This window comes from Panthera pardus, unplaced genomic scaffold, assembly GCF_024362965.1.
Source record: "Panthera pardus isolate Hobbes unplaced genomic scaffold, ASM2436296v1 HiC_scaffold_20, whole genome shotgun sequence".
In the NCBI taxonomy this organism is placed as follows: Eukaryota; Metazoa; Chordata; class Mammalia; order Carnivora; family Felidae; genus Panthera; species Panthera pardus.
Genome location: NW_026526766.1, coordinates 57,594,594 through 57,621,284, shown reverse-complemented (window position 1 = coordinate 57,621,284; position 26,691 = coordinate 57,594,594). Strand labels below are relative to the sequence as shown.

General features: G+C 39.8%; 1 protein-coding gene across 6 annotated transcripts in view; it reads left to right on the top strand.

Moving 5' to 3' along the window:
• GNE (glucosamine (UDP-N-acetyl)-2-epimerase/N-acetylmannosamine kinase) overlaps positions 1–26,691 on the top strand; it is a 38,369-nt gene that overhangs the window by 4,708 nt on the left and 6,970 nt on the right. For 4 of the 6 annotated variants that reach the window (XM_019454502.2, XM_053908094.1, XM_019454498.2 and 1 more), the window contains 9 exons: positions 574–779; positions 6,944–7,395; positions 8,743–8,895; positions 11,009–11,221; positions 15,696–15,783; positions 16,525–16,735; positions 19,605–19,734; positions 20,780–21,001; positions 22,894–23,076. In XM_019454502.2, the coding sequence (XP_019310047.1) occupies positions 616–779; positions 6,944–7,395; positions 8,743–8,895; positions 11,009–11,221; positions 15,696–15,783; positions 16,525–16,735; positions 19,605–19,734; positions 20,780–21,001; positions 22,894–23,076 (1,816 nt within the window). In that variant the 5' untranslated portion in view covers positions 574–615. Of the gene's footprint in view, positions 1–573; positions 780–6,943; positions 7,396–8,742; positions 8,896–11,008; positions 11,222–15,695; positions 15,784–16,524; positions 16,736–19,604; positions 19,735–20,779; positions 21,002–22,893; positions 23,077–26,691 lie in introns of those variants that run through there. The other 2 variants (XM_019454497.2, XM_019454501.2) reach the window with 2 other exon arrangements.

Here is a 26,691-nt window from a genome sequence, read left to right as displayed (position 1 = left end):
TGCTAATGAGGCTTTGAAGGTAGGGGTTTTTATTTTACTGTTCTCTTCCTCAGCACTAATCACAGTGCTTTGTATATAGTGGGTATTTAGTGTGAGGGTGAATAGATCTTATCCCTTATAAAATGTGATCTTGAACCTTGAGTTAATTTCCTCTTTCAAGACCTGTGTTTCCCTTTTTGTAAAAGAGAGAGTTGAACTAGATCAGTTATTCTCAGTCACAGTTTTGTAGTAGACCGGTATGTTGGGATCAGTTGTGAGACATTGAAAGTAGTTTCTAACTAATTAAGAGCTGATGGTTGCTTGCCCTTTAAAGAGGAGTTGATTTATATCACTGTTTCTTAATTGCATTCTGGTGTGTTATCTTGAGTGTCACAGAAAGAGGTGGAATTAGTCAGCTGGAATTTCTTAGCTCTGGGTGTACCAGTGGGTGTGTCACACAGGAGTGGGGGTGGAAAAAAGGTTAAGAAGCACTGTGTTAAATGTTGGTTAAAGGCTTATTAGAACTTCAGAATGCTGTGTTTATATCTAGGACCTATCATTCTGGTTATAAATAATTTGTTTTTGCAACTTTAGGAACTCTATTTTAAGAATCTCTCAAAGCAAAAGAAGCAAGTCATGGAGAAGAATGGGAATAACCGAAAGCTTCGGGTTTGTGTTGCGACTTGCAACCGTGCTGATTATTCGAAACTTGCCCCGATCATGTTTGGCATTAAAATGGAACCTGAGTTCTTTGAACTTGATGTGGTGGTACTTGGCTCTCACCTGATAGATGATTATGGGTAAGATGAAAGCATTTTCTTATGATATTCTTAATTGCAACAAGGTGTGCGGAGAGCTTGGCTCTTGGCCTCATGTGGACCTAGCTTCAAATATCAGTTGTGCCATTTAGTTTTTATATGGCTTGGAGAAGTTGCATCTTCAGGTTCCTCAGTTATACAATGGAATGAAACCCTACGTTGCATGTTACTGTGGAGAACGGAGATTGTGCTGTAAAGCGTCCATCACAGTGTTGCTGCTTAATAGGTGCTTGATAACTGAAAGCCATAAATATTTTTATTATTACTTGTTACATTCAGTAGAAATGCTACTTATAAATCTATATTGTGTGACTACAATAATGTAACTACCTGTAATGTATTTTGTGACTTCTAATGGTACTTTGTTAAAACTCCTGTATAGATTGACAGCATCCCAAGTAGTAGATATGGAATAAGATTTTAAAAATCTAATTGATCTACAACATAAGGTAGAATGTTACATTACCATTGGTATTTATTTTGGTGATATTAGGTTTATTATTGATCACAGTCTAAATTTGAAAAAATGACAGTGGGAAATCTTGGAATAGAATGTCTAAACCAGAGATAAACATTCATTGTGTTCTGTGTAATAAAGTGGCATTTAGTGCACTCTTGTGGCATAAAAATATTAATGCAGTTTCCAAAGATATCAATAATACACTATTACATGTGAGAGAACCTTGTGTTAAAGTACAGTTGCCTTTTTCAGACTATTCTTTAAAAGCAAGACAACAACAACAGCAAAAGCAAACAAAAACCTGTCTCTAAAAACCAGTCCGCTCTAGGTAAATACATAAATACATAAAGTAGAGAAGAAACTTATGGCTAGCTCAAAAATTCATAGGTTTTAAACATGTCAAATGAATTCTGGCTATCTAAGAAAATCCACTGGGTTTTCGTATGTACATAGAGCAAAGTAGAAGAGAAATTTTAGCCAGAGCCTGAGATGAAAGTCTAAGTGGTTCTTTTACTTCTGTGAGAAGAATTTGACAGGAAGACTAGTGGAAAAGAGGCTGTGAAGGAACTTGTGCTAGGTTTCTTATCTGCCAGCCACTATAAGGTTAGAAAGGCAGTATTTGTTTGGTGAGACTGATAGATAGGAAACTTGACTGGTACTTAATGGAAATGTTGTATGAAGTACACTGACATAAGTTTCTGGGAGAGGAACTGGATGACTGGGAAACAAAAGTGAGAAGGTAGCCTTTTCCCTGTAGAACCTTTTGTATCTTAAATTTTAAACCATTCGAATGTATTATTATATTAAAAGACATTAAAACAACAGAAAAATAAGCTACCTTCTATTTCAACTACCTGGGTACTTTTTTTAAAAACAGCATTTTTAGGGGTGTCTGGGTGGCTCAGTTGGTTAAGTATTTGACTCTTGATTTCGGCTCAGGTCATGATCTCGTGGTTCACGGGTTTGAGCCCTGCATGGGGCTCTTCGCTGACAGCATGGAGCCTGCTTGGGATTCTCTCTCTCTACCTACCCCCTCGCCCCCCCCCCCCCATCTCTCTGCCCCTCTTGCTTGTACCCACGTGTGTGTTCTCTCTCTGTCAAATAAATAAACATTTTTTAAAAACATAGTATTTTTATACTCCTAAGAATTGGGTGAAAAAGAAAATCAAATAAGTAACAACAGACTACTTAGAAATTCATTTGTTCATTCATTTCCTATAAGTTGGTAATAAATTTTTTTTTTAAATTTTAGAGCAGTTTTGGGTCTACAGCAAAATTGAGCAGAGGGTTCTGCCTTCACACATGCATAGCCTTTCTCATTTTCAACATCAGCCCTCCATCCCTGGTGGTACATTTGTTACAGTTGAACTTAAATTGGTACTTCATTATTATCGAAAGTCCATAGTTTACATTAGGGTTCACCGTGGTGGTTTAAATCCTATATGTTTGGGCAAATGTATAATGACACGTATCTACCATCATAGTATCAGAGTCGTTTCCTTTCACTGCCCTAAAAATCTGTTCTTTAACCACTGTTCCTTTTACCATCTCCATAGATTTGCCTGTTCCACAATGTCATAGTTGGAATCATAAAGTACACAGTCATTTCAGATTGGTTTCTTTCACTTAGTAATATGCATTTAAGTCTCCATGTATTTTCATGGTTTGATATTCCTTTCTTTTTAGCACTGAATAATATTCCATTTTCTGGATATACCATAGTTTATTGATTGATTCACCTACTGAAGGGCATCTTAGTTACTTCCAAGTTGAGGCATTTATGAATAAAGCTGCTGTAAATATCCGTTTTGCAGATTTTTGTGTGGTCATAAGTTTTCAGCTCCTTTGGGAAATACCAAGGAGCATGATTGCTGGATTGTGTGGTAAGAATATTTTAGTTTTGTAGGAAACTAGTGAGCTGTCTTCCAAAGTGGCTGTATCATTTTGTTTTCCCACCATCAGTGGGTGAGTGTACCTGTTGTTCCACTTCCTTGTCAGCATTTGGTGTTGTCAGTGTTCTGATTTTGGCCATTCTAATAGGTTTGTAGCAGTATCTCATTGTTTTAATTTGCATTTCTGTGTTCTATGATGGGGAGCAGCTTTTCATATGCTTATTTGCCAGTTTTGTATCATCTGTGATGAGGTGTCTGTTAAGGTCTTTAGCTCATTTTTAAATCAGGTTGTTTTGGGGCACCAGAGTGGCTCAGTTGGTTGAGCATCCAACTCCTGATTTTGGTTTGGGCCATGATCCCCGGGTCGTGGGATTGAGCCCTGTGTCAGGCTCTGGCTGAGTGTGGAGCCTGCTTAGGATTCTCTCTCTCCCTCTGCCTTTCTCCACTGCTCATGCACACCGTCTCTCAAATTAAAAAAATTAGGTTGTTTTCTCTTACTGCTGAGTTCTTCTTTTTTTAAAAATTTTTTATTAATGTTTATTCATTTTTGAGAGAGAGCGAGCGAGAGAACATGACAGCAAGTGAGGGAGGGGCAGAAAGGGAGACAGAGGATCCGAAGTGGGTTCCAAGCTGAGGGCAGAGAGCCTGATGCAAGGCCAAACTCACGAACTGTGAGATCATGACCTGAGCCAAAGTCAGATGCTTAACCAGCTGAACCACGCAGGCACCCCGTTCTTACTGTTGAGTTCTAAGCCTGTGGACCAAGTAAGTTTTAAGGGAAATTGGAAAATCTTCTGAACTGAATAATATTACAGTATATCAAAATTTGTGGGTATAGATGAAGGAGTGCTTGGAGGAAATTTATAGCTTTAAATACTTAGATAACAAAGGAGAAGTTTCGAGTTAATGGTCTATTTTCACTTTCTTAAATGAGAAAAAGATGAGAAGACACCTAAGTAAGTAGAAGGGAGAAAAGAATGAAGAGTGGAATTCAATGAAACAGAAGTAGGTTAAGCAATAAAAGAATTATATTTAAAAATATTAAGTTGACAAATTCCTAGCAGAGCATAAGAAAAAGAGAACACAGATCTTACCAATTTAAGATGAGAAAGAGGATATCACAACTGATCTTCTAGCCATTAAAAGAATAAAAAAATATTAGGCCAGTAAAGTTGGCAATCAGTGTATATAAAATGGACAAAGTCGGGGCGCCTGGGTGGCTCAGTCGGTTAAGCGTCCAACAGCTCAGGTCACGATCTCATGGTCCGTGAGTTCGAGCCCCGCGTTGGGCTCTGGGCTGATGGCCCAGAGCCTGGAGCCTGCTTCCGATTCTGTGTCTCCCTCTCTCTCTGCTCCTCCCCCGTTCATGCTCTCTCTCTGTCTCAAAAATAAATAAAAATGTTAAAAAAAAAAAAAATTAAAAAAAAAATGGACAAAGTCTTTGAAAAAAAACACTGCTTACCAAACTGACATAGAAGAAATAGAAAAATCACAATAGTCCTGTATCAAAGAAATTGAGTTCATTATTAAACACTTCCTATGAAAATAATTTCCTACAGAGATGGGGTCACTTATGAAATCTATCAAACATTTAAGCAAGAAATAATGCCAGTCTTTTTTTTTTTTTTTTTTTTAGTTTTTAATTTTAATTCCAGTATAGTTAACATACAGTGTTATATTAGTTTCAGGTATATAATATCATGATTGTGTACATTACCCAGTACTCATCATGATAAGTATACTCTTTAATCACCATCATCTATTTCATGTATTCCTGCCCTCCCACCGCCGTAACCATCAGTTTGTCCTCTACAGTTAAGAGTCTGTTTCTTGGTTTGTCTTTTTCTCTTTTTCCCCCTTTGTTTGGAAATAACACCAAAATTCTTCTATATTAAAAAATTTTTTTAAGTTTATTTTTCAGAGAGAGAGAGAGCATGCACAAGTGAGGGAGGGGGCAGAGAGAGGGAGAAGAATCTTAGGCAGACGATATGCTGTCAGTGCAGAGCCCGATATAGGGTTCAGACTCACAAACCGTGAGATCATGACTTGAGCCAAAATCAAGAGTCAGACACTTAACTGAGTTACCCAGGCGCCCTGGGAATAACACCAATCGTACATAAACTCTTTTAGAAAATAGATGAGAGGGGAACTTTCCCAGATTGTTTTATAAAATCTGCATAATCTTGATAATAAAACCTGACAGAGACATTGTAGGAAAAAAAAATTACACCAGTATCCCTTATGAACATATATATATATATATATATATATATATATATATTTTTTTTTTTTTTTTTTTTTTTTTTTTTTTTTAATTTTAGAGAGCATGTGGGTGGGGGTCGGGGAGAGAAAGAGAAGACCTTAAATGCTCAGCACGGAGCCCAATGCAGGGCTCGATCCTGTCACCCTGTGATTCATGACCTCAGCCAAAGTCAAGAGTCAGATGCTCAACCGACTGAGCCACCCAGGTGCCCCCATAGACATGAAATTTTTTAACAAGATATTAACAAATCACATTCAGCAATATAAAAAACAGCTAATACATCATAACCAAGTAGGTTTATCTCAGGAAATCAAGACTGATAGAACATTTGAAAATCAGAGTTATTCACATATTAACAGAATAAAGGGGAAATAAATACCAGATCATCTCAAGAGAGGTCAAAAAAGCATTTGACAAAATTAAATCAGTTATGATAAAAGCTCTTAACAGACTTTGAATAGAAGGGAAATTACTCAATCTGGTAAAGACCGTTGTTAGAGACAACATGATGGTTTGTGTAGGAAAATCCCAAGGAATCTGTAAAATGACTATTAGCACATCCACATGATGTAAAATGATGTATGTAAAGAATCATGATCAGAGAAAATATTGTATGAAATGGATTAAATAGATTATAAAATTGTGTGTGTTCTCCCCATGTTAAGGTATCATGCATAAAATGGCAAGAAAAAAAAAATAAAAATGATTACACTGATATTGCTGAGTGGTAGGTTTAGGGAGGATAATTTTCTATATTTTCCAATTTAAAAATACAGATTTTGAAAAATTATACAGAATTACATTATTATATGTTTATTAAAAACCATATCTTTTTAAATCAGTCATAACAGACAGGAAACTTTGAGGCACTGAGAATTGCTATTGTTACTAAAGCATGAAACAGACATGAAATTACATTTTATAGCCAATTTAATGCTGTAAAACCTACATTTACACCCCATTCAGAATTATGCTGCACTAATGGTACAGTACAAATTCAGAAGAGAATTTCCATCATTCAGAAATTTATAGTGTAGTGACATGTCAGGGATCCTGATTGCCTATTTTTTAATAAAAAATGAGCTTTTCTTTTATAAGTAACATTTTTTTAAAATTAGGTAGCGTATTGTTTTAAAAAAAAACTTATAAAAAGAGAAAGAGAAAAGTCAACCACCAAAAACTTTGGTTTCTATTTTAATAAATTCTCCCCCAGTACCCTGAGTGCCCAGGTATTGGCCAGGACACTAGTGAGACACTAGTGAGATACTAGTGAGGGTGCTGGATATGTTATATCTTGATCTGGGTAGTAGCTATAGGGGTATTTATGTAAGATAATCAAGGGATCTGTACATTAATGATCTATGCTTTTTAATTTTTGTGTGTAAGTTACACCTCAGTTTGTCTATTTTAACAAGTACATCTTATAAAATATTTCTCCCTTCAGGGTTGCTCTTAGATTGGTTTTTCATATGTTTTTATTGTCCTGTGTTGAAGAACATGCTCTCATATCTTTATTTCTTTCCTGCTTTAGGAACACATATCGCATGATTGAACAAGATGACTTTGACATTAACACCAGGCTACACACGATTGTTAGGGGGGAAGATGAGGCAGCCATGGTGGAGTCAGTAGGCCTGGCCCTAGTGAAGCTACCAGATGTCCTTAATCGTTTGAAGCCTGATATCATGATTGTTCATGGAGACAGATTTGATGCCCTGGCTCTGGCTACTTCTGCTGCCTTGATGAATATCCGAATCCTTCATATTGAAGGGGGAGAAGTCAGTGGGACCATTGACGATTCTATCAGACATGCCATAACAAAACTGGCTCATTATCATGTGTGTTGCACCCGAAGTGCAGAGCAGCACCTGATATCCATGTGTGAGGACCATGATCGCATCCTTCTGGCAGGCTGCCCTTCCTATGACAAACTTCTCTCTGCCAAGAACAAAGACTACATGAGCATCATTCGGATGTGGTTAGGTACGTATCAAACTGTATTCACTCTGATGGTTGTTTTTGTCGGTGTTGGGTATGTTTCAGTTCTTTCAGAAACCGTTGTAGGTAGAATATTCCGTTAGAAATCGGAAGGCTAAAGTTTTAGTTCATAGATCTCACCTTATGGCATGACTTCACCTCTCTGAGACTTTTCAAGTTTTTATTTTCACTTATTTTGAGAGAGAGTGCACACCCACGTGTGAGCAGGGAAGGGGCAGAGAGAGAGGGAGAGAGAGAATCCCAAGCAGGCTCCGTTCTGTCAGCACAGAGCCTGATGTGGGGCTCGAACTCATGAACCCTGAGATCATGTTTACACCTTAAAGTAATCTTGAGTTTCATCGATTCATTAATACTGCTGGTAATTTGCTAGAAACGGAGAAGATTTACATTTTTCTAATGCTTTGAAATATTTTGGATTTTATTTAATTAATTTATTTTTATTATTATTTTTTAATGTTTACTTAGAGCAGAAGCAGGGGAGGGGCAGAGAGAGAGGGAGAGAAAAAATCCCATGCAGGCTCCATGCTGTTAGTGCAGAGCCCAATGTGGGGCTTGATCCCACAGACTGAGATCATGACCTGAACTGAAACTAAGAGTTGGATGCCCAACTGACTGAGCCACTCAGGTGCCCCTACTTATTTACTTTAAAGTTTATTTTGAGAGAGAGAGAGAGTGCAAGAGTGTGCATGTGAGCAGGAGAGGGGCAGAGAGAGGCGGGGAGAGAGAGAATCCCAAGCAAGCTCCATGCTGTCAGTGCAGAGCCTGACTTGGGGCTTGATCTCATGACCTGAGTCGAAATCAAGAGTCAGATGCTTAACCAACTGAGCCACCCAGGTGCCCCTGAACTATTTTGGGTTTTAAAACAATGGGTTCTAGTGACAGCTACTTAAAGTTAGAGATTTTGTTTATGGTAGCAAGCACCTTTATAAAATTTGCTGGATTCTTGGACTTGGTGCTCTAAATTCTTACTTTTTTATTTTTTTTTATTTTTATTTTTTTGAGCGAGAGTGCACAGGGAGGGGCAGAGAGGGAGAGAGAATCTTAAGGTCCACATCCAGTGCCAAGCCCAACTCGGAACTTGATCTCAGGACTGTGAGATCATGACTTGAGCCAAAATCAAGAGTAGGATGCTTAACCGACTGAGCCACCCAGGCGCTCCAAGTTCTTAGTGTTTGATCCTATGTCCAGATACTCTACCTGGAATGTGACAAACTGTTTTTTCCTTAGAACTTTTGAAAACACAGACTTTGGGGTCTTACGCTTTAGAATTTGCTTCTTCCTCTTTAAGATTCTTAACTAATGAAGCAACGTGGTTTGATTTTCTTTAAACAGGTGATGATGTAAAATCTAAAGATTACATTGTTGCGCTACAGCACCCTGTGACCACTGACATTAAGCATTCCATAAAAATGTTTGAATTAACATTGGATGCGCTTATCTCATTTAACAAGCGGACCCTAGTTCTGTTTCCAAACATTGATGCAGGTAATTGGAAATGAAATTATGCCACCTCCTTTTCTGATTTTATGTTTCTATTATGTCCCCTTTTGACTGCCCCTCCTATCTTATCTTATCATTGAAGGCCACTGTATTCTGAAATGCATTCCAGTTTTTAGGGGGTCACCAATTTTGTAGTAGATTGAAGTTTGTGATGTTTTTGCCAAGTCTGATAGAAACTGGGTAGGAAAGAAAGAAATACTTAAAACAAGTTTTCTCTAATCTCCACTGTAGTTCCAAGTTTAGTCTCTGTCCCCCAGTTTCCACCAATGAGAAAATGCAGTAGCTAAAAGACAAACCTTAGAAAGTGAAAGGGTATCTCTAGGAAAGTAATGATCCGAGTGAGTGCAATAAAATAGCCCTTACTGTTATTTCTTGTTCCCTTATTTATATTAGCTATACCTTAATCTTGAGCACAGGCAGTTTAGATCCGGAGTCCCCAACCAGTTTGTCCTTAAGCCTGACCTGGTTGATCACCTACTGGTGGATGGTACTGTAGCCTTTGGTGCTAGTGAGACCTTAGGCAGGTTAATGGGAATGTGAGCTATAAGTGAGAAATGCAGAGCAGGGCCTGGTGCTACAGAATTTTCAAGTACTGGTTTAGCTGACACCACTCGTTGCTGAGCTTTTAGGCATTTTTTGGTAAAGGAGGCAGGACCCTTCTCTGCAGTACCAAGATGTCAGCATCTTACTCTGAAAGTATCCTTCTTAGTGTCTCTTGAATAATCTTTTCTATTAGGGGAAACAAAGTAGGATGTTAGTTGGAAAAAAGAAGAACTCCCAACCCAGGTTTCATCCAGGTAACATTAGTATTTCAAAAATGTTAATATTGATTCTTCTAACCCTTTAAATTTTCTATAAATATTTGGTAATGTAATTATATATCTTTGATTCAATATTCATTGTCCGCGATACTCTGTTTATAATATACTTTCCTGATTGTACACACTTTAGAATTAGAGATATTTTTCCCCAGTGAAAATAAAGGGTCCCAGGAATGCCCAAGTCATGTCTGCTACATGCCCGTCTCCTCCTCACAGGGCTTTTGACAAAATTAACACAAGGAACTTTAGGGAAGTAAGAATCACGGCATCCATTTATCATTATGAGGCTTAGTGCCCAATTCCCCAATGGAGGAGAATAGAAGTAGTGTCTGTGGTTTAGGCTTAAGGCCAGAGAAAGCCTTCAGTGAGCCTAAATCTGAATCTCAGAATAGTACTACCTTCTGGCATACTAAATACTACAATAATTATAGTTGATGACTGATGTGCTCTGGCAGAACTGGATATAGAGAGAGGTGGCCAGGCCTGCAGTAGGGAGTTAGACCCTGAGTCTGTCACCTACCTTGCCACATAGAGGAAGTTAAAAAGAGAGAAAGCACATGTGTGCCCAACTTCTGTTACGTCAGTGGCTCTGCCCACCATTAAATATGGTGTGCTAACACAGTTTGGTGCTCACGGTCTTGTCTAAGTAATAAGATTAGCAACCTTATCTCCCTTGTTAGATGCTGGTTAGGAAAGGGTGAGTAAAGAGGCAAGCAGAGAGGCATTAATTATTGCCTCCCCCTTCATACACCTGTACCATTTTAAATAATCCTGCATTTAATATAAAATACCAGCCACAATATCAGGATCTACATGCATTTTGTTGGAGTTTAGTCCATGTAATCAGGGATGCTATCCAGTTGAGCAGTTGTTAGGGTAAATATGAGCATAGCTAAGGCAGAGGCTCTCTAATCAGCTTGGTGTGTGGAGCCCGAGACCTTTCAATTTAGGAACTCCCAGCTTAAGAGAGAGAGAGACTGTTGGCCAGTCTTGCTTCTTAGTTGTTGTTTAATGTAAAGGCTTTTATTGGGGGATTAGTAAGAGGTGTTTACTTTGATGAATGCTGTTTAATGTTCCTAGATGAGTTGAAGCAGAGAGCTGACCAGACATTTTAAATATTCATCATTCCTGGAAAGATCAGTAATTAAAATTATTATCTCCCTAATAACCATTGTGCATTTGCATAGAACAATTTCTTTAAGTGGGGCTATACTTGCCAGTGAAAATGGTTTTTTAAATCTCATAAACCATTTAACAGTTGATTTTCATTATCACAGGGAGCAAAGAGATGGTTCGAGTGATGCGGAAGAAGGGCATTGAGCATCATCCCAACTTCCGTGCAGTTAAACACGTCCCATTTGACCAGTTTATACAGCTGGTTGCCCATGCTGGTTGTATGATTGGGAACAGCAGCTGTGGAGTACGAGAGGTTGGAGCTTTTGGGACACCTGTGATTAATCTTGGAACACGTCAGATTGGAAGAGAAACAGGTATTTACTTTTGTCCATGTCTCAGCTATCTAGAGATATATAGGAAAGCAGTGGCTCTGGCAAGCACAGTGTGGTCATTGCCCTGCTGTCTAACCAATCAGATTAGTAACTTGGCCTCCCATGGTAGGCAGTAGCTAGGAGAAGGTGAGAGAAGAGGCATTAAGTATTGGCTCCCCCTCATACATCTGTAACATCTTTAAAATTCTGTATATGAATTATTACAAGGCAGTGCTGGCATATATTTTTATGAATCAGTGAGTGAATGAGGTTAATGACCAGTTGTAGCCTAAAATCTATAAATAGCACAAAGTGATTACCAGATTTTTTTAGGGCTCTACATTTATTTTTATTGTTTTTGTAATATCAGAGCTAAGAGTTTCTTAGCTGATTATGGTCTTTGATGGCTGTGGGTAAGTTAGAATCGTTGAATATATTATAAGTATATGAATGCTAGTCTCATTTTTGGGTACAGTAGAGTACTTTTAGTGAGTAGTTTAGAGCATGAAAACTCTAAGATGCCCCCTTAATAGCTGAAGGATAAAGAAATTTTATTATTAATTTGCTAATTGAGTTAGATCTTGTTTTTAATAGTAGTCCAAATTCTGATACTATACATAGAAATATATTTCTGTAGCTAATGGAAAAATGTATGGACTTTGTGAAAAAAGAACAAGACTAGAATCAAGGAGGTTAGTTTCAGCTCTGCTTTTTCTCTATTCGTAATTGCTACCCTAATTTTCTGTTGTCTTTAGGTCTTCTTTCCCTTACGTTATTATTATTTGTTTTTAATTTACATCCAAGTTAGCATATAGTGCAACAATGATTTCAGGGGCAGATTCCTTTATGCCCCTTACCCATTTAGCCCATCCCCCCCTCCCACAACCCCTCCAGTAACTCTCTGTTCTCTATATTTAAGAGTCTCTTATATTTTGTCCCTCTCCCTGTTTTTATATTATTTTTGCTTCCCTTGTGTTCATCTGTTCTGTGTCTTAAAGTCCTCATATGGGTCATATGGTATTTGTCTTTCTCCGACTAATTTCGCTTAGCATAATACCTTCTAGTTCTTTCTGTGACTAATTTCGCTTAGCATAATACCTTCTAGTTCCATCCATGTAGTTGCAAATGGCAAGATTTCATTCTTCTTGATTGCTGAGTAATACTCCATTGTGTATATACACCACATCTTCTTTATCCATTCATCCATCGATGGACATTTGGGCTCTTTCCATACTTTGGCTATTGTTGATAGTGCTGCTATAAACGTTGGGGTGCATGTGTCCCCTTGAAACAGCACACCTGTATCCCTTGGATAAATACCTAGTAGTGCAATTGTTGGGTCGTTGGGTATTTCTGTTTTTAATTTTCTGAGGAACCTCCATACTGTTTTCCAGAGTGGCTGCACCAGTTTGCATTCCCACCAGCAGTGCAAAAGAGATCCTCTTTCTCCACATCCTTGCCAACATCTGTTGTTGCCTGAGTTGTTAATGTTAGCCCTTCTGACAGGTGTGATGAGGTGGTATCTCAGTGTGGCTTTGATTTGTATTTCCCTGATGATGAGTGATGTGGAGCATTTTTTCATGTGTCGGTTGGCCATCTGGTTGTCTTCTTTGGAGAAGTGTCTATTCATGTCTTTTGCCCATTTCTTCACTGGATTATTTGTTTTTTGGGTATTGAGTTTGATATCCCCTTTCATTCTTAACATATTACCTTGCTCTCCACTTCACAGAGAAAATACAAACCACTGAATGGAAATTCTTTTGACTCCATTCATTAAGAAAATATTTAATAAACACCTAGTATGTGTAGGCACTGGGATTTGTCAGTAAACCAGACTAACAAGGGCTCAGCTCTCGTGGAATTTCATTTTAGTGGGAGGGGAGATAGATGATAGACAAAAAAGAAAAAAAAAAAAAAGACTGTCAGAATTTATGTGTGGTGTGCAGGGTATAACCTGCAGGTGATGTGCCGGGCTACATTAGACTGCATCAGGGAAGGCCTCGTTGAGGAGATGACACTTCAGCTGAGATCTGAGTAACAGTGAATCCTCTGTGTGAGGATCAGAGAGAAGGCAGAGGGAACAGCCAGTGAGAAGACCCTAAGACAGGAACAAGCTTGATGTATTTGAGCAGCAAAAGGCCAGTGTAGCAGGAGGGTACTGGGCGGGAGGAAGAGCGATACAAGATGATGTCAGAGAAGGAGGCAGACCTTTGTAAGCCAGGGTAAAAAATCTGGGGTTTTTCCCAAGTATCATGGAAAGCCATTTATGGGAGGATGACACGATGTGACTTGCATTTTGGAAAAACCACTCTGCTGCTCTATGAGAGTGGAATGTGGTGGGACAGGAGTGGAAGCAGGGAGACTACTTGAGAGGTTGTTTCAGTTGATATGAGAGTTGATAGTGGCTTAGAGTACATGATAATAACAGAAAGGGACAAAAGTTAGATTTGGGGATTGTTATAGGACTTGCTGCTGCTTGGATGTGAGCGGTGAAAGGAAGAAACTTGCAGATTTTTGGATTGAGCAGTGGGGGCACTCTTTGCTGATATAGGGGACACCGTGGGAGGAACACATTTGGGGGGGGGTGTGCAATTAAGAGTTTTCTAATAGATGTGTTAATTTCGAGATGCCTATTAGATATCAAAGTGGACATGGCAGACAAGCAGCTAGATAGTTCCAGGGAGAGTCAGAGTTGGAGATAGAAGTTTTAGAGTGATTGGCACGTGGATGTTGTTTAGTTAGGATATTAGTTCATCTGCTGTAACAGAGAGAACCAAGATAATAGTGCCTAAGTGGGATTTTCTTTGTTTCTCATTGGTATAACTCCATGGTTATCAGAAATTTAGCCTCCATCTGTCTGCTTGAGGGATGCTAATCTTGCTATCAAGTCCACGTTTTAGTCATTGGGAAGGAAGAGGAGGGAAGATGTCCTTCTTTTAAAAGCGCAACCTGTAAATTTCAAATATTTCTTCATGTATCCTGTCAGAACATAGTCACAGGGTCACAGCTAGCAGTAGGGGAAGGTGAAGAATATAGTCTTGAGCTGGATTATCAGATGCCTGGCTAAAAATTCTGATGCTAGTACAGACAAAGGATATGGAGATAATGGTGCACCCTGCCAGAGATGTCATTTAAAATGAAGGGATTGGGGCGCCTGAGTGGCTCAGTCGGTTAAGCGGCCGACTTCAGCTCAGGTCATGATCTCGCGGTCCGTGAGGGCTGTGAGTTCGAGCCCCGCGTCGGGCTCTGTGCTCACAGCTGAGAGCCTGGAGCCTGTTTCAGATTCTGTGTCTCCCTCTCTCTGACCCTCCCCCGTTCATGCTCTGTCTCTCTCTGTCTCTCTCTGTCTCAAATATAAATAAATGTTAAAAAAAATTTTTTTTTTAAATAAAATGAAGGGATTATAGGAGATTAACCAGGGTAACACGTAAATAGGGAAGAGAATGGAATCCACAACCAACTGCCGGAGCTAGTCAGCATTTAGAGTTCTGGTGAGGAGGAGGGGGCCAGTGGGAAGACTGAAAAGGAGTTGCCAGTGAGTCCAGAGGAAACCCAGGAGTGTGATAGCATTAAAGCCCAGAAAAGAAAGTGTTTCCAGGAGATGGTGTTGAACGCTGCTCAGAGTTCAAGGACAATGTGAAAGAAGAATTGAACACTGGATCTGGCATCGGGTCTTTAGTCAAAGGCAGTCTTGTACTTTGTCATTTGTCACCACACTTCTATAAACACATGTCCATCCATCCTTTCCTTCATACCTCTTTACATTGGAAGGGTTGGCATCTCTTTCCTGCCCATTGCTCAGCCTTCTACCCGTGTTCTAGATCCATACCCTTCCTGCCTTCTCAGGGACCTCAGGGGTATCCTTTCTCTACCATGATTCTTTAGCCTCCTCATCATTTAAACATGCCTTCACCTCTCACGTCTGAAAACCAACCCCTTCCTCAACCCCATGCCTCTTTCCAGCTCTTCTCTTCTTAGCTAGGTCTGTTGAAAAATATGGCCATTTTCACTGTATTTACTCCATTGCACTGGCCAGAAAATATATGGAGAAAAAGTGACTGAACAGCTGACTGGCTGATAGACTAATGGAACGACCTGGCCTGACTGCTGATGAACACCTGGCCGAGTAGATGGAAAGCAGGGTGGATTGAAAGAAGGGACGCACTGAACGATTAGATGAGGGGTGGGGGGTAAGTGGGTACTAGATTAATGTACATCATTTATTTCAGTAAATCAACAAAAACTTGATTTATTCTTTTTGGGAATAAATGACCCTAGTGTCCTTAAGTATTTGGTACATGGAAATCTTGTTGAAAGTGCTTTAAAGGTATAAAGGAGAAAAGTCGATGTTTCTCTGATAGACTCATTTGAAGTCCTCTGGGTTTCAAGGTTAATGAGCACAACACATTGCTAATTTCTTTATTCTTTGGATATTTCCACTTCCAAATCATTGTAATGTGTCACTGGGTTCATCTAGGGGAGAATGTCCTTCATGTCCGGGATGCTGATACCCAAGACAAAATACTACAGGCACTGCATCTTCAGTTTGGCAAACAGTACCCTTGGTGAGTATATACCCTTTCTAAAGAAGTGATTTAAAAGGGGGAGCTGTGGGCACTGTTTTTAAGCTGTGATCATTCTTCAGTCATTTTAACAGAGCTTTTGTTATATATCCCTAGGGGTCCCTAGCTGTCAGGGAGACAGGGCTTGGTAATAGAACCCCTATTACTCTACCAGGGGTTCAAATGGAGGATAGCTGTTTTTTATTTGTCTCAGTTAATTAATATAGCACTTCTGCCAGGAAATACTTCCTTAACCTACTTTGACTTTTTATAAATATTAGAAAATAACTGATTTTCTTTAAAAATAGTCTAGTTCAGCATTTTAATTTAGACTGCTCACCTTTCTGTTTCAAATTAATGAGATTTTCCTTTATTTGGATGTTTGAAATGTTTGAATTCTGAAAATAACTTTTTTTTCCTCACGAATGTAAAGGTTTAAAAAGCAATAAATAAATAGATTCATTGTCCCAAATTATGTTATATTCTGAAATTGGCTTAACAAAGGTAATTTGTCTTTGATGATAGAGACATTTGTTAATGGTATCCCAGTCTGGAATAGTTGTATTTCAACCAACAGTGGAGTTAGACATTCCGTTGATAATATGCTAAAGATATCGGATGTTATTTCAAAATGAAGAAGCACAACTTTATTACCTGAAGTCTTGGTTTCTATTAGTACCGTGTCCTCCATACCATTTCACATGTATGAGAGAAGCATTTAATTTGACTTTTTTGATACTGCAGTTCAAAGATATATGGGGATGGAAATGCTGTTCCAAGGATTTTGAAGTTTCTCAAATCTATTGATCTTCAAGAGCCACTGCAAAAGAAATTCTGCTTTCCTCCTGTGAAGGAGAATATCTCTCAAGATATTGACCATATTCTTGAAACTCTAAGTGCCTTGGCTGTTGATCTCGGTGGGACAAACCTCCGAGTTGCAATAGTCAGCATGAAGGTAAAATAATTCCTAAGTCTTAACTTCATACCTCATATAAATAATTGGTCTTTTCTTTAAAGTATGGTTGGAAGGTAGGACTAGAAACATACATTAGAGTTTATAATCATTTGCCCACAGGATTGACTTTTAGATCCATTACAATGTTTGTCTTGCAATATTTTACAAATTATTGACATTTCAGAGAAATAAAATTCTCTGGGAATCCAAGTTAGTGAGACTTGAATTAACCATGGGAGACACCTTAGGCACCAGAGAGGGCTCTTGCCACCCAGGAGACCTGGAATTCTATATTTGGTAACAGCATGTAGCATGTTGATTACGGTCATTATCCAGAGGAAGACATCGGCAAATGGGGAAGGGAATTGCATCTCCTCTAGAACATGATTTTTAGTTGAGTACAGCATACTTCAGTCCCTTAACCAAAAAATCAGCAGTGTTGACAGAGACTGAGAGAGCATCATAAAAACACTAAATTGTTCATGTTAAAAGATCTCTGATGACTTAAGAATAAACCTACCAGAGGGGCACCTGGGTGGCTCAGTTGGTTGAGCATCTGACTTCGCCTCAGGTCATGATCTGAAGGCTGGTGAATTCTAGCTCTGCGTTGGGTTCTATGCTGCTGACAACTCAGAGCCTGGAGCCTGCTTCAGATTCTGTGTCTCCCTCTCTATCTGTTCCTCCCCTGCTTGTGCTCTGTCTCTCAAAAATGAGTAAAGATTAAAAAAAAAAAAAAAGCCTACCAGAGAAGGTTCTGAAATCTTGTGGATATATAAAGTTTTAGGAGTCCATGAAAAATAGTAAGGTCTTAAAAAATAAAGTTGTTTAGGGGCGCCTGGGTGGCTCAGTCGGTTGAGCGTCTGACTTCGACTCAGGTCATGATCTCGCGGTCCGTGAGTTCGAGCCCCGCGTCAGGCTCTGTGCTGACCGCTCAGAGCCTGGAGCCTGTTTCAGATTCTGTGTCTCCCTCTCTCTCTGACCCTCCCCCGTTCATGCTCTCTCTCTGTCTCAAAAATAAATAAACGTTAAAAAAAAAAAATAAAAAAAAAGTTGTTTGGATCAAATAGAGCAAAACAAAACCTAATTTTCTCAAAAGAAGTGGTGGTCTCCTTTGTAAATACTCTTTAAAAAGTATTAATAGAATGGGCACCTGGGTGGCTCAGTTGGATAAGTGTCCAACTTCGGCTCAGGTCATGATCTCACATTTGTGAGTTTGAGCCCCCCACTGGGCTGTCTGTGTCAGTGTGGAGCCCACTTCAGATCCTCTGTCCCCCTCTCTCTCTGTCTCTCCCCCGCTTGCATTCACACATTCTTTTCTCTCTCTGTCTCTCAAAAATAAACATTCAAAAACATATATTAATAGAAGATTTTCTTAACCTGAAGATGATCTATTCTGTATCAGTGGTCAGCACCCTTTGTAGTGGTGAAATTCTAGGGACATCCCTATTAAAATCAAGAAGAAAAGAAATGTTTTCTGCAGCATTATTTCACATAATTCTGGGGGAGTCACAAAGGGATAAAGCAAAGAACAAACAGCACAATCTCTCCTTCTCTCCCCCTCCCCTGCTTGTGCTGTCTCTCTCAAGATACATAAATAAAATTTAAAAAGATCAGTAACTTTCTACTTGAAATTTTAGGCAGATTTTTGAGTTTTCCTCTTGGTGAGTGTTTGTTAGCCTGACTCTCCATTAGCATTACCTGGAAGCTTAAAAAAAAAATACAGATGCCCAGGCTATTTGAATCTCTGCAGGTGGGGTCCAGGGCATCACTATTTGTTCACTATTTGTTGAAGGTTGAGAAACACAACTTTAGGTTTACTTTTTAAAAAAATATTTATTTACTTTTGCACATGTGTGTGCACAAGTGGAGGAGGGGCAGAGTAAGAGGGAGACAGTGAATCCCAAGCAGGCTCCTCGCTGTCAGCGCAGAGTCTGACGATGTGGATCTCAAATCAAGTCAGATGCTTAATCAGCTGAGCCACTCAGGCGCCCCACTTTCAGTGTCCTTTTAATGACAATCATTAGTGATTGCTTTAACCCTTGTAAATGGATAAAATCCATTAATAACAAAAGATTGGGAAAGAGCCTATTCAGAACAACAACCAAAATTGTAAGAATCATCTAAACTAACAATTTACGCAATCTATCTATATGAAGAAAAGTATAAAACTTCAACAAATAATGTAAAGGCTTGAAAAGTGTCCTAGATGGGAATGCTGAGTATTTTTAAAATGTCAGCACTTTTCCAAATTGAATTACAAGTTTAATACAATTCTAGTCAACATTTCAGTGGGATTTTTTTAAAGTTTGGCAACATTATTCTGAAATTTACTCAAAATGATGCACAAGTGAGAAGAGCAAAGAAAAAACTTAAAAACCATAATTTGGAGACACTCTTCTTGACTGGCTTTAAAACAGATCACAAAGCACAGTAATTTAAACATTTTGGAACCATGCCATTATTGGCTTCACTTATGGGAGGTGATCAGCGCTTACCTCCCTAGGATATATATTTAGGTGCCTCAGTTTTTAAGCAAGGAAGTTTTTTCAGCCTGAAAGAGTAAACTACGACCTTTTTGTGAAGATTGTGATTAGCCAGCACTGACTTTATGCGTAAGAGGGGCACCGTGATTTGCTGTGAGCTGTTGTTGCTTCAGTAGCCATGTGCCAGGATCGTTTCTCAGGAAACTACTTGGACATACCCCACGGCCAGCCCACATCAGAGCAGCTCCCTTCCTGAGCAGTCCTCTGAATCTACAGTACTCTCTATCCTATAGTGAAGTCTGATGTATCGTGAAAAAGGTCAGAAGATTCACAGGCTGCTTCTTAGCTTAGATCAATGAGACAGGGCTTGTTTTTTTCTCTTTTAGGGTGAAATTGTCAAGAAGTATACTCAGTTCAATCCTAAAACCTATGAAGAGAGGATTAATTTAATCCTACAGATGTGTGTTGAAGCTGCAGCAGAAGCTGTAAAACTGAACTGCAGAATTTTGGGAGTAGGTGAGATTGTGAATTACATATTCAAGAAATGTTCGTTTTTTTTTAAATATGAAATTTATTGGCAAATTGATTTCCATACAACACTCAGTGCTTATCCCCACAGGTGCCCTCCTCAATGCCCATCGCCCACCCTCCCCTCCCTCCTACCCCCCATCAACCCTGTTTATTCTCAGTTTTTAAGAGTCTCTTACGGTTTGCCTCCTTCCCTCTCTGTAACTTTTTCCCCCCTTCCCCTCCCCCATGGTCTTCTGTTAAGTTTCTCAGGATCCACATAAGAGTGAAAACATATGGTATCTGTCTTTCTCTGTATGGCTTATTTCACTTAGCATAACACTCTCCAGTTGCATCCACGTTGCTACAAAAGGCCATATTTCATTCTTCCTCATTGTCAAGTAGTATTCCACTATGTATATAAACCACAATTTCTTTATCCGTTCATCAGTTGATGGACATTTAGGCTCTTTCCATGATTTGGCTATTGTTGAAAGTGCTGCTATAAACATTGGGGTACACGTGCCCCTATGCATCAGCACTCCTGTATCCCTTGGGTAAATTCCTAGCAGTGCTACTGCTGGGTCATAGGGTAGGTCTATTTTTAATTTTTTGAGGAACCTCCACACTGTTTTCCAGAGCGGCTGCACCAGTTTGCATTCCCACCAACAGTGCAAGAGGGTTCCCGTTTCTCCACATCCTCTCCAGCGTCTATAGTCTCCTGATTTGTTAAGAAATGTTCATTTTGACATACAGAGTTTTCCAAGTTCTGATGCATGACTGACCATCAAGTCACTGCTCTGTGTACAGATGGCTCCAGGGCCTATCTGTGGGCCCCAAGCAGACTTCCTAGAACCCCAGTAATTGTCATGCGTACATTGGTGGGGAGCTACAGATTTTGCTCAGAATTGCCTGACATTTCCTTGCAATCTTTGGTAATGCTTGTCTTAGGAGATCTTGGGTGAATTAATTTGTGTTTGAAACCCAGTAAGTTGGCATACTTTCTAAGGTTGCTTATGAGAATTATTTTCCTTGTGTGTGTGGTGGAGCTCAGGTATTTCCACGGGTGGCCGGGTAAATCCTCGGGAAGGAATTGTGCTGCATTCAACTAAACTGATTCAAGAATGGAACTCTGTGGACCTCAGGACCCCCCTGTCTGACACTTTGCATCTCCCTGTGTGGGTGGACAATGATGGCAATTGTGCTGCCCTGGCGGAAAGGAAATTTGGCCAAGGAAAGGGCCTGGAAAACTTTGTGACACTTATCACAGGTACAGGTAAGAGGAGTAAGAGGTTGTTTGAGGAGCTAGAATGGGTGTTGGGGCATGCCTTCAGCACCAGCAGGCAGCTTGTGAGTCTGCTTTAGTGTTCACTTTCTGCCTGAGTAGAGCCAGGAGGTGAGCCCCACATGAGAGCTTAGGGCCTTCTCAGTCTTTCCTGGGCATATGCCCTGCCCTGGGCATGTGTGTGGACCTCAGATTGCTAGGAACTTGTCAGAGCTGTTCAAAGCTCTTACTCCCCAAAGCTTCTCATTCCCAGCTTTGCCTCCCAGTCTTCTTGGTTAGTATATTATTTGCCTCATCTGTCAGCTGTCGCCCTAGGCAGCAGAGACGAATAAATATATTTTGCCTTTAAATGTTTTTGACAAAGGCCACCTGAGTGCCTCCCCAGCTCTAGGGGAGTTCTGAGGTCAGTGACACAAAGGTGAGCTGAGCTGAGCTCTTCGAGTTGGTCCTCCACTAGCCGCCAAGTAGGTCAGAACAAGCAACCACAGGTTTTCGAGAATGAAGTTGGTCCTGCTTCTTCCAGTACTGCCGTCTCTGTGCAGGATGTGGGCTGGTTCAAGGCCACCAAACTGGGGAGTGGGTGGTGGGACCAGAAAATGCCAGAAGGAGCTCTTAAGAATCAGTTGTTTTTTTTTTTTCTTGAGTAAGCATTCCCTGGTTGTTACAAAACCTGTGGTTAGTTTCCAGAGTTCCAAAAAAAAAATTGGTTCTGAGAGTTTTTGCCAGTTTATTCATTGCTTTAGTGGAGGGATGGACTTTTGGAGTCGCCTACTTTGCCATTTTTGCTGATGTCCTACTTTTGGAATGAAAAACAGACTGAGCTAGTAAGTGGTTGAGCCACCATTTTTCCCAGATATATGTAACTTCAAAACTTGTGTGCTCTTAAACTCTGAATTATGCTACCTCCTCTTGAAGCTCAGGCCCTTCTTCTCTTAGTTGCAGATACAGTTTTAGCAAGCTTGGATATCATTTCTTAGTTCAGAGCAGGTAATTTGCAAATTAGAAGGGTGGAGTTGAAGAGTAGGTGCCACAGGAAGTAACTGATGGCAAGAGAGCTCTAAAAATAGTCTTCTCAGGCTTTCCTCCTTAATAACTCCTAAACTTGGTAACAAGAGTCATTGACATTCATAATCATTGAATCATAGATTTTTGGACATGGTGGCATTAAGAGGCAAAATCTTAATATTCTCTGTTTAAGGAAGAAAGTGGTGTGTGAAAGGTGGTGTGCGATACATTTGGGAAAGATGGTCTTATCTTGGGTTTCTCCCACAGCAGAGCCCAAGACGAGGACTTAGGTGTGAGAATTTTATGTTGGAGGTGATCCTGAGAAACAGGAGTAAAGGAGTGAGAAGAGTAGAACAGAGTAGATGGAAAACCGTTATCCAAGTTGCCTTGAGGGCATTGGGGGCTGAAATCTACCAGAACCTCCCAAGAAACCTGTGGAATATCATCCAGAATTGTCCATTGAAATCTGTTGGCTCTTACCTTGCTTGGTTGAGGATGCCCTGTGCTCACGTGGACAGTTAGGCTCTAACGTTAGTGTTGGAGATGGCCTTGGTGAGAACAGGCATTGTGAGCTTGAGGTGGTATACTGTCATCACACGGTGAGTCTGAGCCTGCATGGATCTGTTTCCCACAGCTGTGCTTGAAATCACAGTGAGCCACGTAGGTGCGACACAGAGCATCAGAGGATCTGCTAGATAGATTTTCCTCCAAAATGCTTCCAGGTGAAGTGTTAATAGTAAGTTTCCGCTATTTAGGAAAAGGGGCATCATAAAGAATCTCACATTCCAGAGCTTTGCTAAACACATGAGGCATTGCCATATTTCAGCTTTCTGTTTCAGGGGAAGAGCCACCTCACTGATTATTGTCTCTCACTGTAGGAATTGGCGGGGGTATCATCCATCAGCACGAATTGATCCATGGAAGCTCCTTCTGTGCTGCAGAACTTGGCCACCTTGTTGTGTCTCTGGATGGGCCTGATTGTTCCTGTGGAAGTCATGGGTGTATTGAAGCATATGCCTCTGGAATGGCCTTGCAGAGGGAAGCAAAAAAGCTACATGATGGTTGGTTTCTTTCTCCTGAGGGATTAAATAGCTAAACTGTAGACAAGTATTTCAAAGTACATATTCCAAAAAGAGCTGAACACTGAAGCCAGAACTTCTACCCTTCTCACTTCCTGGAGGAAAGGTGGGGTTCCTCATACTAAAACTCCCAGGTACCCTTAGTCTTGACCCATATTAACACTTTCCTCTCCAATGCTGGGGGTGGACAAGGGTCTTGAGTTCCAGGAGAGCAGGGAGGATTTTTTTAATTTTTGTTTCCTCGGCCTCTAGCACAGGGTGGGTGCTTAATACACATTTTTAAAACTTTCTTTTTTTAATGTTTGTTTATTTTTGGGACAGAAACAGAGTGTGAGCAGGGAAGGGGCAAAGAGAGAGACACAGGATCTGAAGCAGGCTCCAGGGTCTGAGCTTTCAGCACAGAGCCTGATGTGGGGCTCAAACTTGTGAACCATGAGATCGTGACCTGAGCCAAAGTTGGACGTTTGACCGACTGAGCCGCCCAGGTGCCCCCTTAATACACATTAAAAAAAATTTTTTTTAACATGTATTTATTTTTGAGAGAGGCAGAGCATGAGCCGGGGTGGTGGGGGGGGGGGGGGGGGGAGAGGGAGAGAGAGAAACAGAGACAGAGAGAGATACAGGATCTGAAGAAGGCTCCAGGCTCTGAGCTGTTTGTTAGCACAGAGCCTAGCACGGGGCTCGAACCCACAAACTCCAAGACCATGACCTGAGCCGAAGTCAGGTGCTCAACCAACTGAGCCACCCAGGCGCCCCCCATCCCCCAACTTAATACACATTTTAATGAAGAAGTAAATGGATTAACATACTACAGTTGTGAAGTCTGAGAAGTCTATTTGAGTTAAAGCTATTTCTGGACATGTTAATAAAAGGATGGTTTCTAGCCTAAGAAAAAGGAGTCATTTAATATCATTATAATATAGTGTCAAGTGCACTGCGAATGATGGCCAAGGAATGTAGACGTATAGAAGGACACCAGCGTTCTCTCCCTGCCCTCTTCATATGGGGAAGGGAGTGTAAGGGTGCTGCCTGGAGGTTGAGAGAGGGTAAGTAGAATTAGCAGGGCAAGTTGGGATGAGCCAGGGATGCTTCCAAGCCTGGGAAACAGAAACAGTGGTGTGGGTACATAAAGGGCAAGGTAGGGTAGAGTGTAGCAAGAGGGAGGCCAGGACCAGCAGCTAATGAAGCCATTGAGAACTTTTAGGGGAAAAGCATGGTCAGATCTGAATTTTAGACTCTTCACTACACTGTAACTTTCTGTTTTCTGTGAGAAAAATAGTAGTTGAATGGAGTGGCTTTATTTTTCAAAATTTTATTTAAATTCTAGTTAACATACAGTATAATACTGGTTTTAGGAGTAGAATTTAGTGTCTTTTTTCCATTGGATATTCTTTTCTGCTTTGTTGAAGATTAGTTGACCCTATAGTTGTGGGTCCATTTCTGGGTTTTCTATTCTGTTTTCCTGCCAGTACCATACTGTCTGGATGACTACAGCTTTGTAATATAGCTTGAAATCCAGAATCGTGATGCCTCCAGTTTTGTTTTTTTCAGGATTGATTTGGCTATTAGGGATGATTCCGTAGAAATTTTAGGATTATTTGTTCTAGCTCTGTGAAAAATCCTGGTGGTATTTTGATGGAGATTGTGTTAAATGTGTAGATTGCTTTGGGTAATATAGACATTTTAACAATGTTTTTTCTTCCAATCCATGAGCAAGGAATGCTTTTCCATTTCTTTGTGTCCTCTTCAATTTCTTTCATAAGTGTTCTGTAGTTTTCAAGAGTACAGATCTTTTACCTCTTTGGTTAGGTTTATTCCTAGGTATCTTATGGGTTTTGGTGCAATTGCAAATGGGATCGATTCTTTGATTTCTTTTTCTGCTGCTTCATTTTTGGTGTATAGAAATACAACCAATTTCTGTATGTTGATTTTATATCCTGCAACTTTGCTCAGTTCATGTGTTAGTTCTAGCAATTTTTTGCTGGAGTCTTTTGGGTTTTCTACATAGAGTATCATGTCGTCTGCAGATAGTGAAAGGTGGACTTCTTCCTTGCTGATTTGGATGCGTTTTATTCCTTTTTGTTGTCTGATTGCTGAGGTTAAGACTTCCGGTACTATGTTAAATAGTAATGGTGAGAGTGGACATCCTTGTCTTGTTCCTCAAGGAGAAAGGCTCTCAGTTTTTCCCCATTGAGAATGGTTAATTAGCTGTGGGTCTTTCATATGTAGCTTTTATGATGTTGAGGTATGTTCCATCAATGCCTACTTTGTTGAGGGTTTTTATCAAGAGTGAATGCTGTATTTTGTCATCTATTGAGAGGATCATATGGTTCTTATCCTTTCTTTTATCAATGGTGGTGTATCACGTTGATTGATTTGCACATATTGAACCAGCTCTGCAGCCCAGGAATAAAAAATCCCATTTGATTGTGGTAAATAATTCTTTTAATGTAGTGTTGGATTCAATTTGCTAGTATTTTGTTGAGAATTTTTGCATCCATGTTCATTAGGGATATTGGCCTGTAATTCTTTTTATTGGGGTCATTGTCTGGTTTTGGAATCAAGGTAATGCTGGCCTTGTAGAATTAGTTTGGAAGTTTTCCTTCCATTTCTGATTTTTGGAATAGTTTGAGAAGAATAGGTATTACTACTTTTTTTTTTTTTTAAGTTTGTTTATTTATTTCTGAGACAACGTGCATGCACAAGCTGGGGAGGAGCAGAGAGAGGGGAAGAGAGAATCCCAATCCATGATGATAGCATGGAGCCTGACAGAGGGCTCAATCCCACAAACCGTGAGATCATGACCTGAGCCAAAATCAAGAGTCAGACGCTTAACCTACTGAGCCACCCAGGCACCCTGGTATTAACTCTTCTTTCAAGGTACGGTAGAATTCCCCTGGGAAGCCATCTGGCCCTGGACTTTTGTTTGTTGGGAGTTTTTTGATTACAGTTTCAATTTCTTTGCTAATTATGAGTCTGTTTAAATTTTCTATTTCTTCCTGTTTCAGTTTTGGTAGTTTGCGTGTTTCTAGGAATTTGTCCATCTTTATGATTGCCCAGTTTGTTGGCATATAATTTTTCATAATATTCTCTTATAATTGTATTTCTGAGGTGTTGGTAGTGATCTCTCCCCTTTCATTTGTGATTTTATTTATTTGGGTCCTTTCTTTTTTCTTTTTGACAAGTCTGGTTAGGAGGTTATCAATTTTATTCTTTCAAAGAACCAGCTCTTAGTTTTGTTGCTCTTTTCTTTTTTGTTGTCGTTGTTTGTTTCTATATCATTTATTTCTGCTCTGTCTTTATTATTTACCTTGTTCTGCTGGCTTTAGGCTTTATTTTCCCATTTCTAGCTCCCTTATGTGTAACGTTAGGTTGTGTATTTGAGACCTTTCTTGATTCTTGAGGTAGGCCTGTATTGCAAGATACTTCCCTCTTAAGACTGCCTTTGCTGCATCTCAAAGGTTTTGGACTGCCGTGTATTCATTTTTATTTGCTTCCATGTACTTTTTTATTTCTTCTTTAATTTCCTCATTAACCCATTCATTCTTTAGTGTGATGTTATTTAACCTCCATGTATTTGTGGTCTTTTCAAATTTT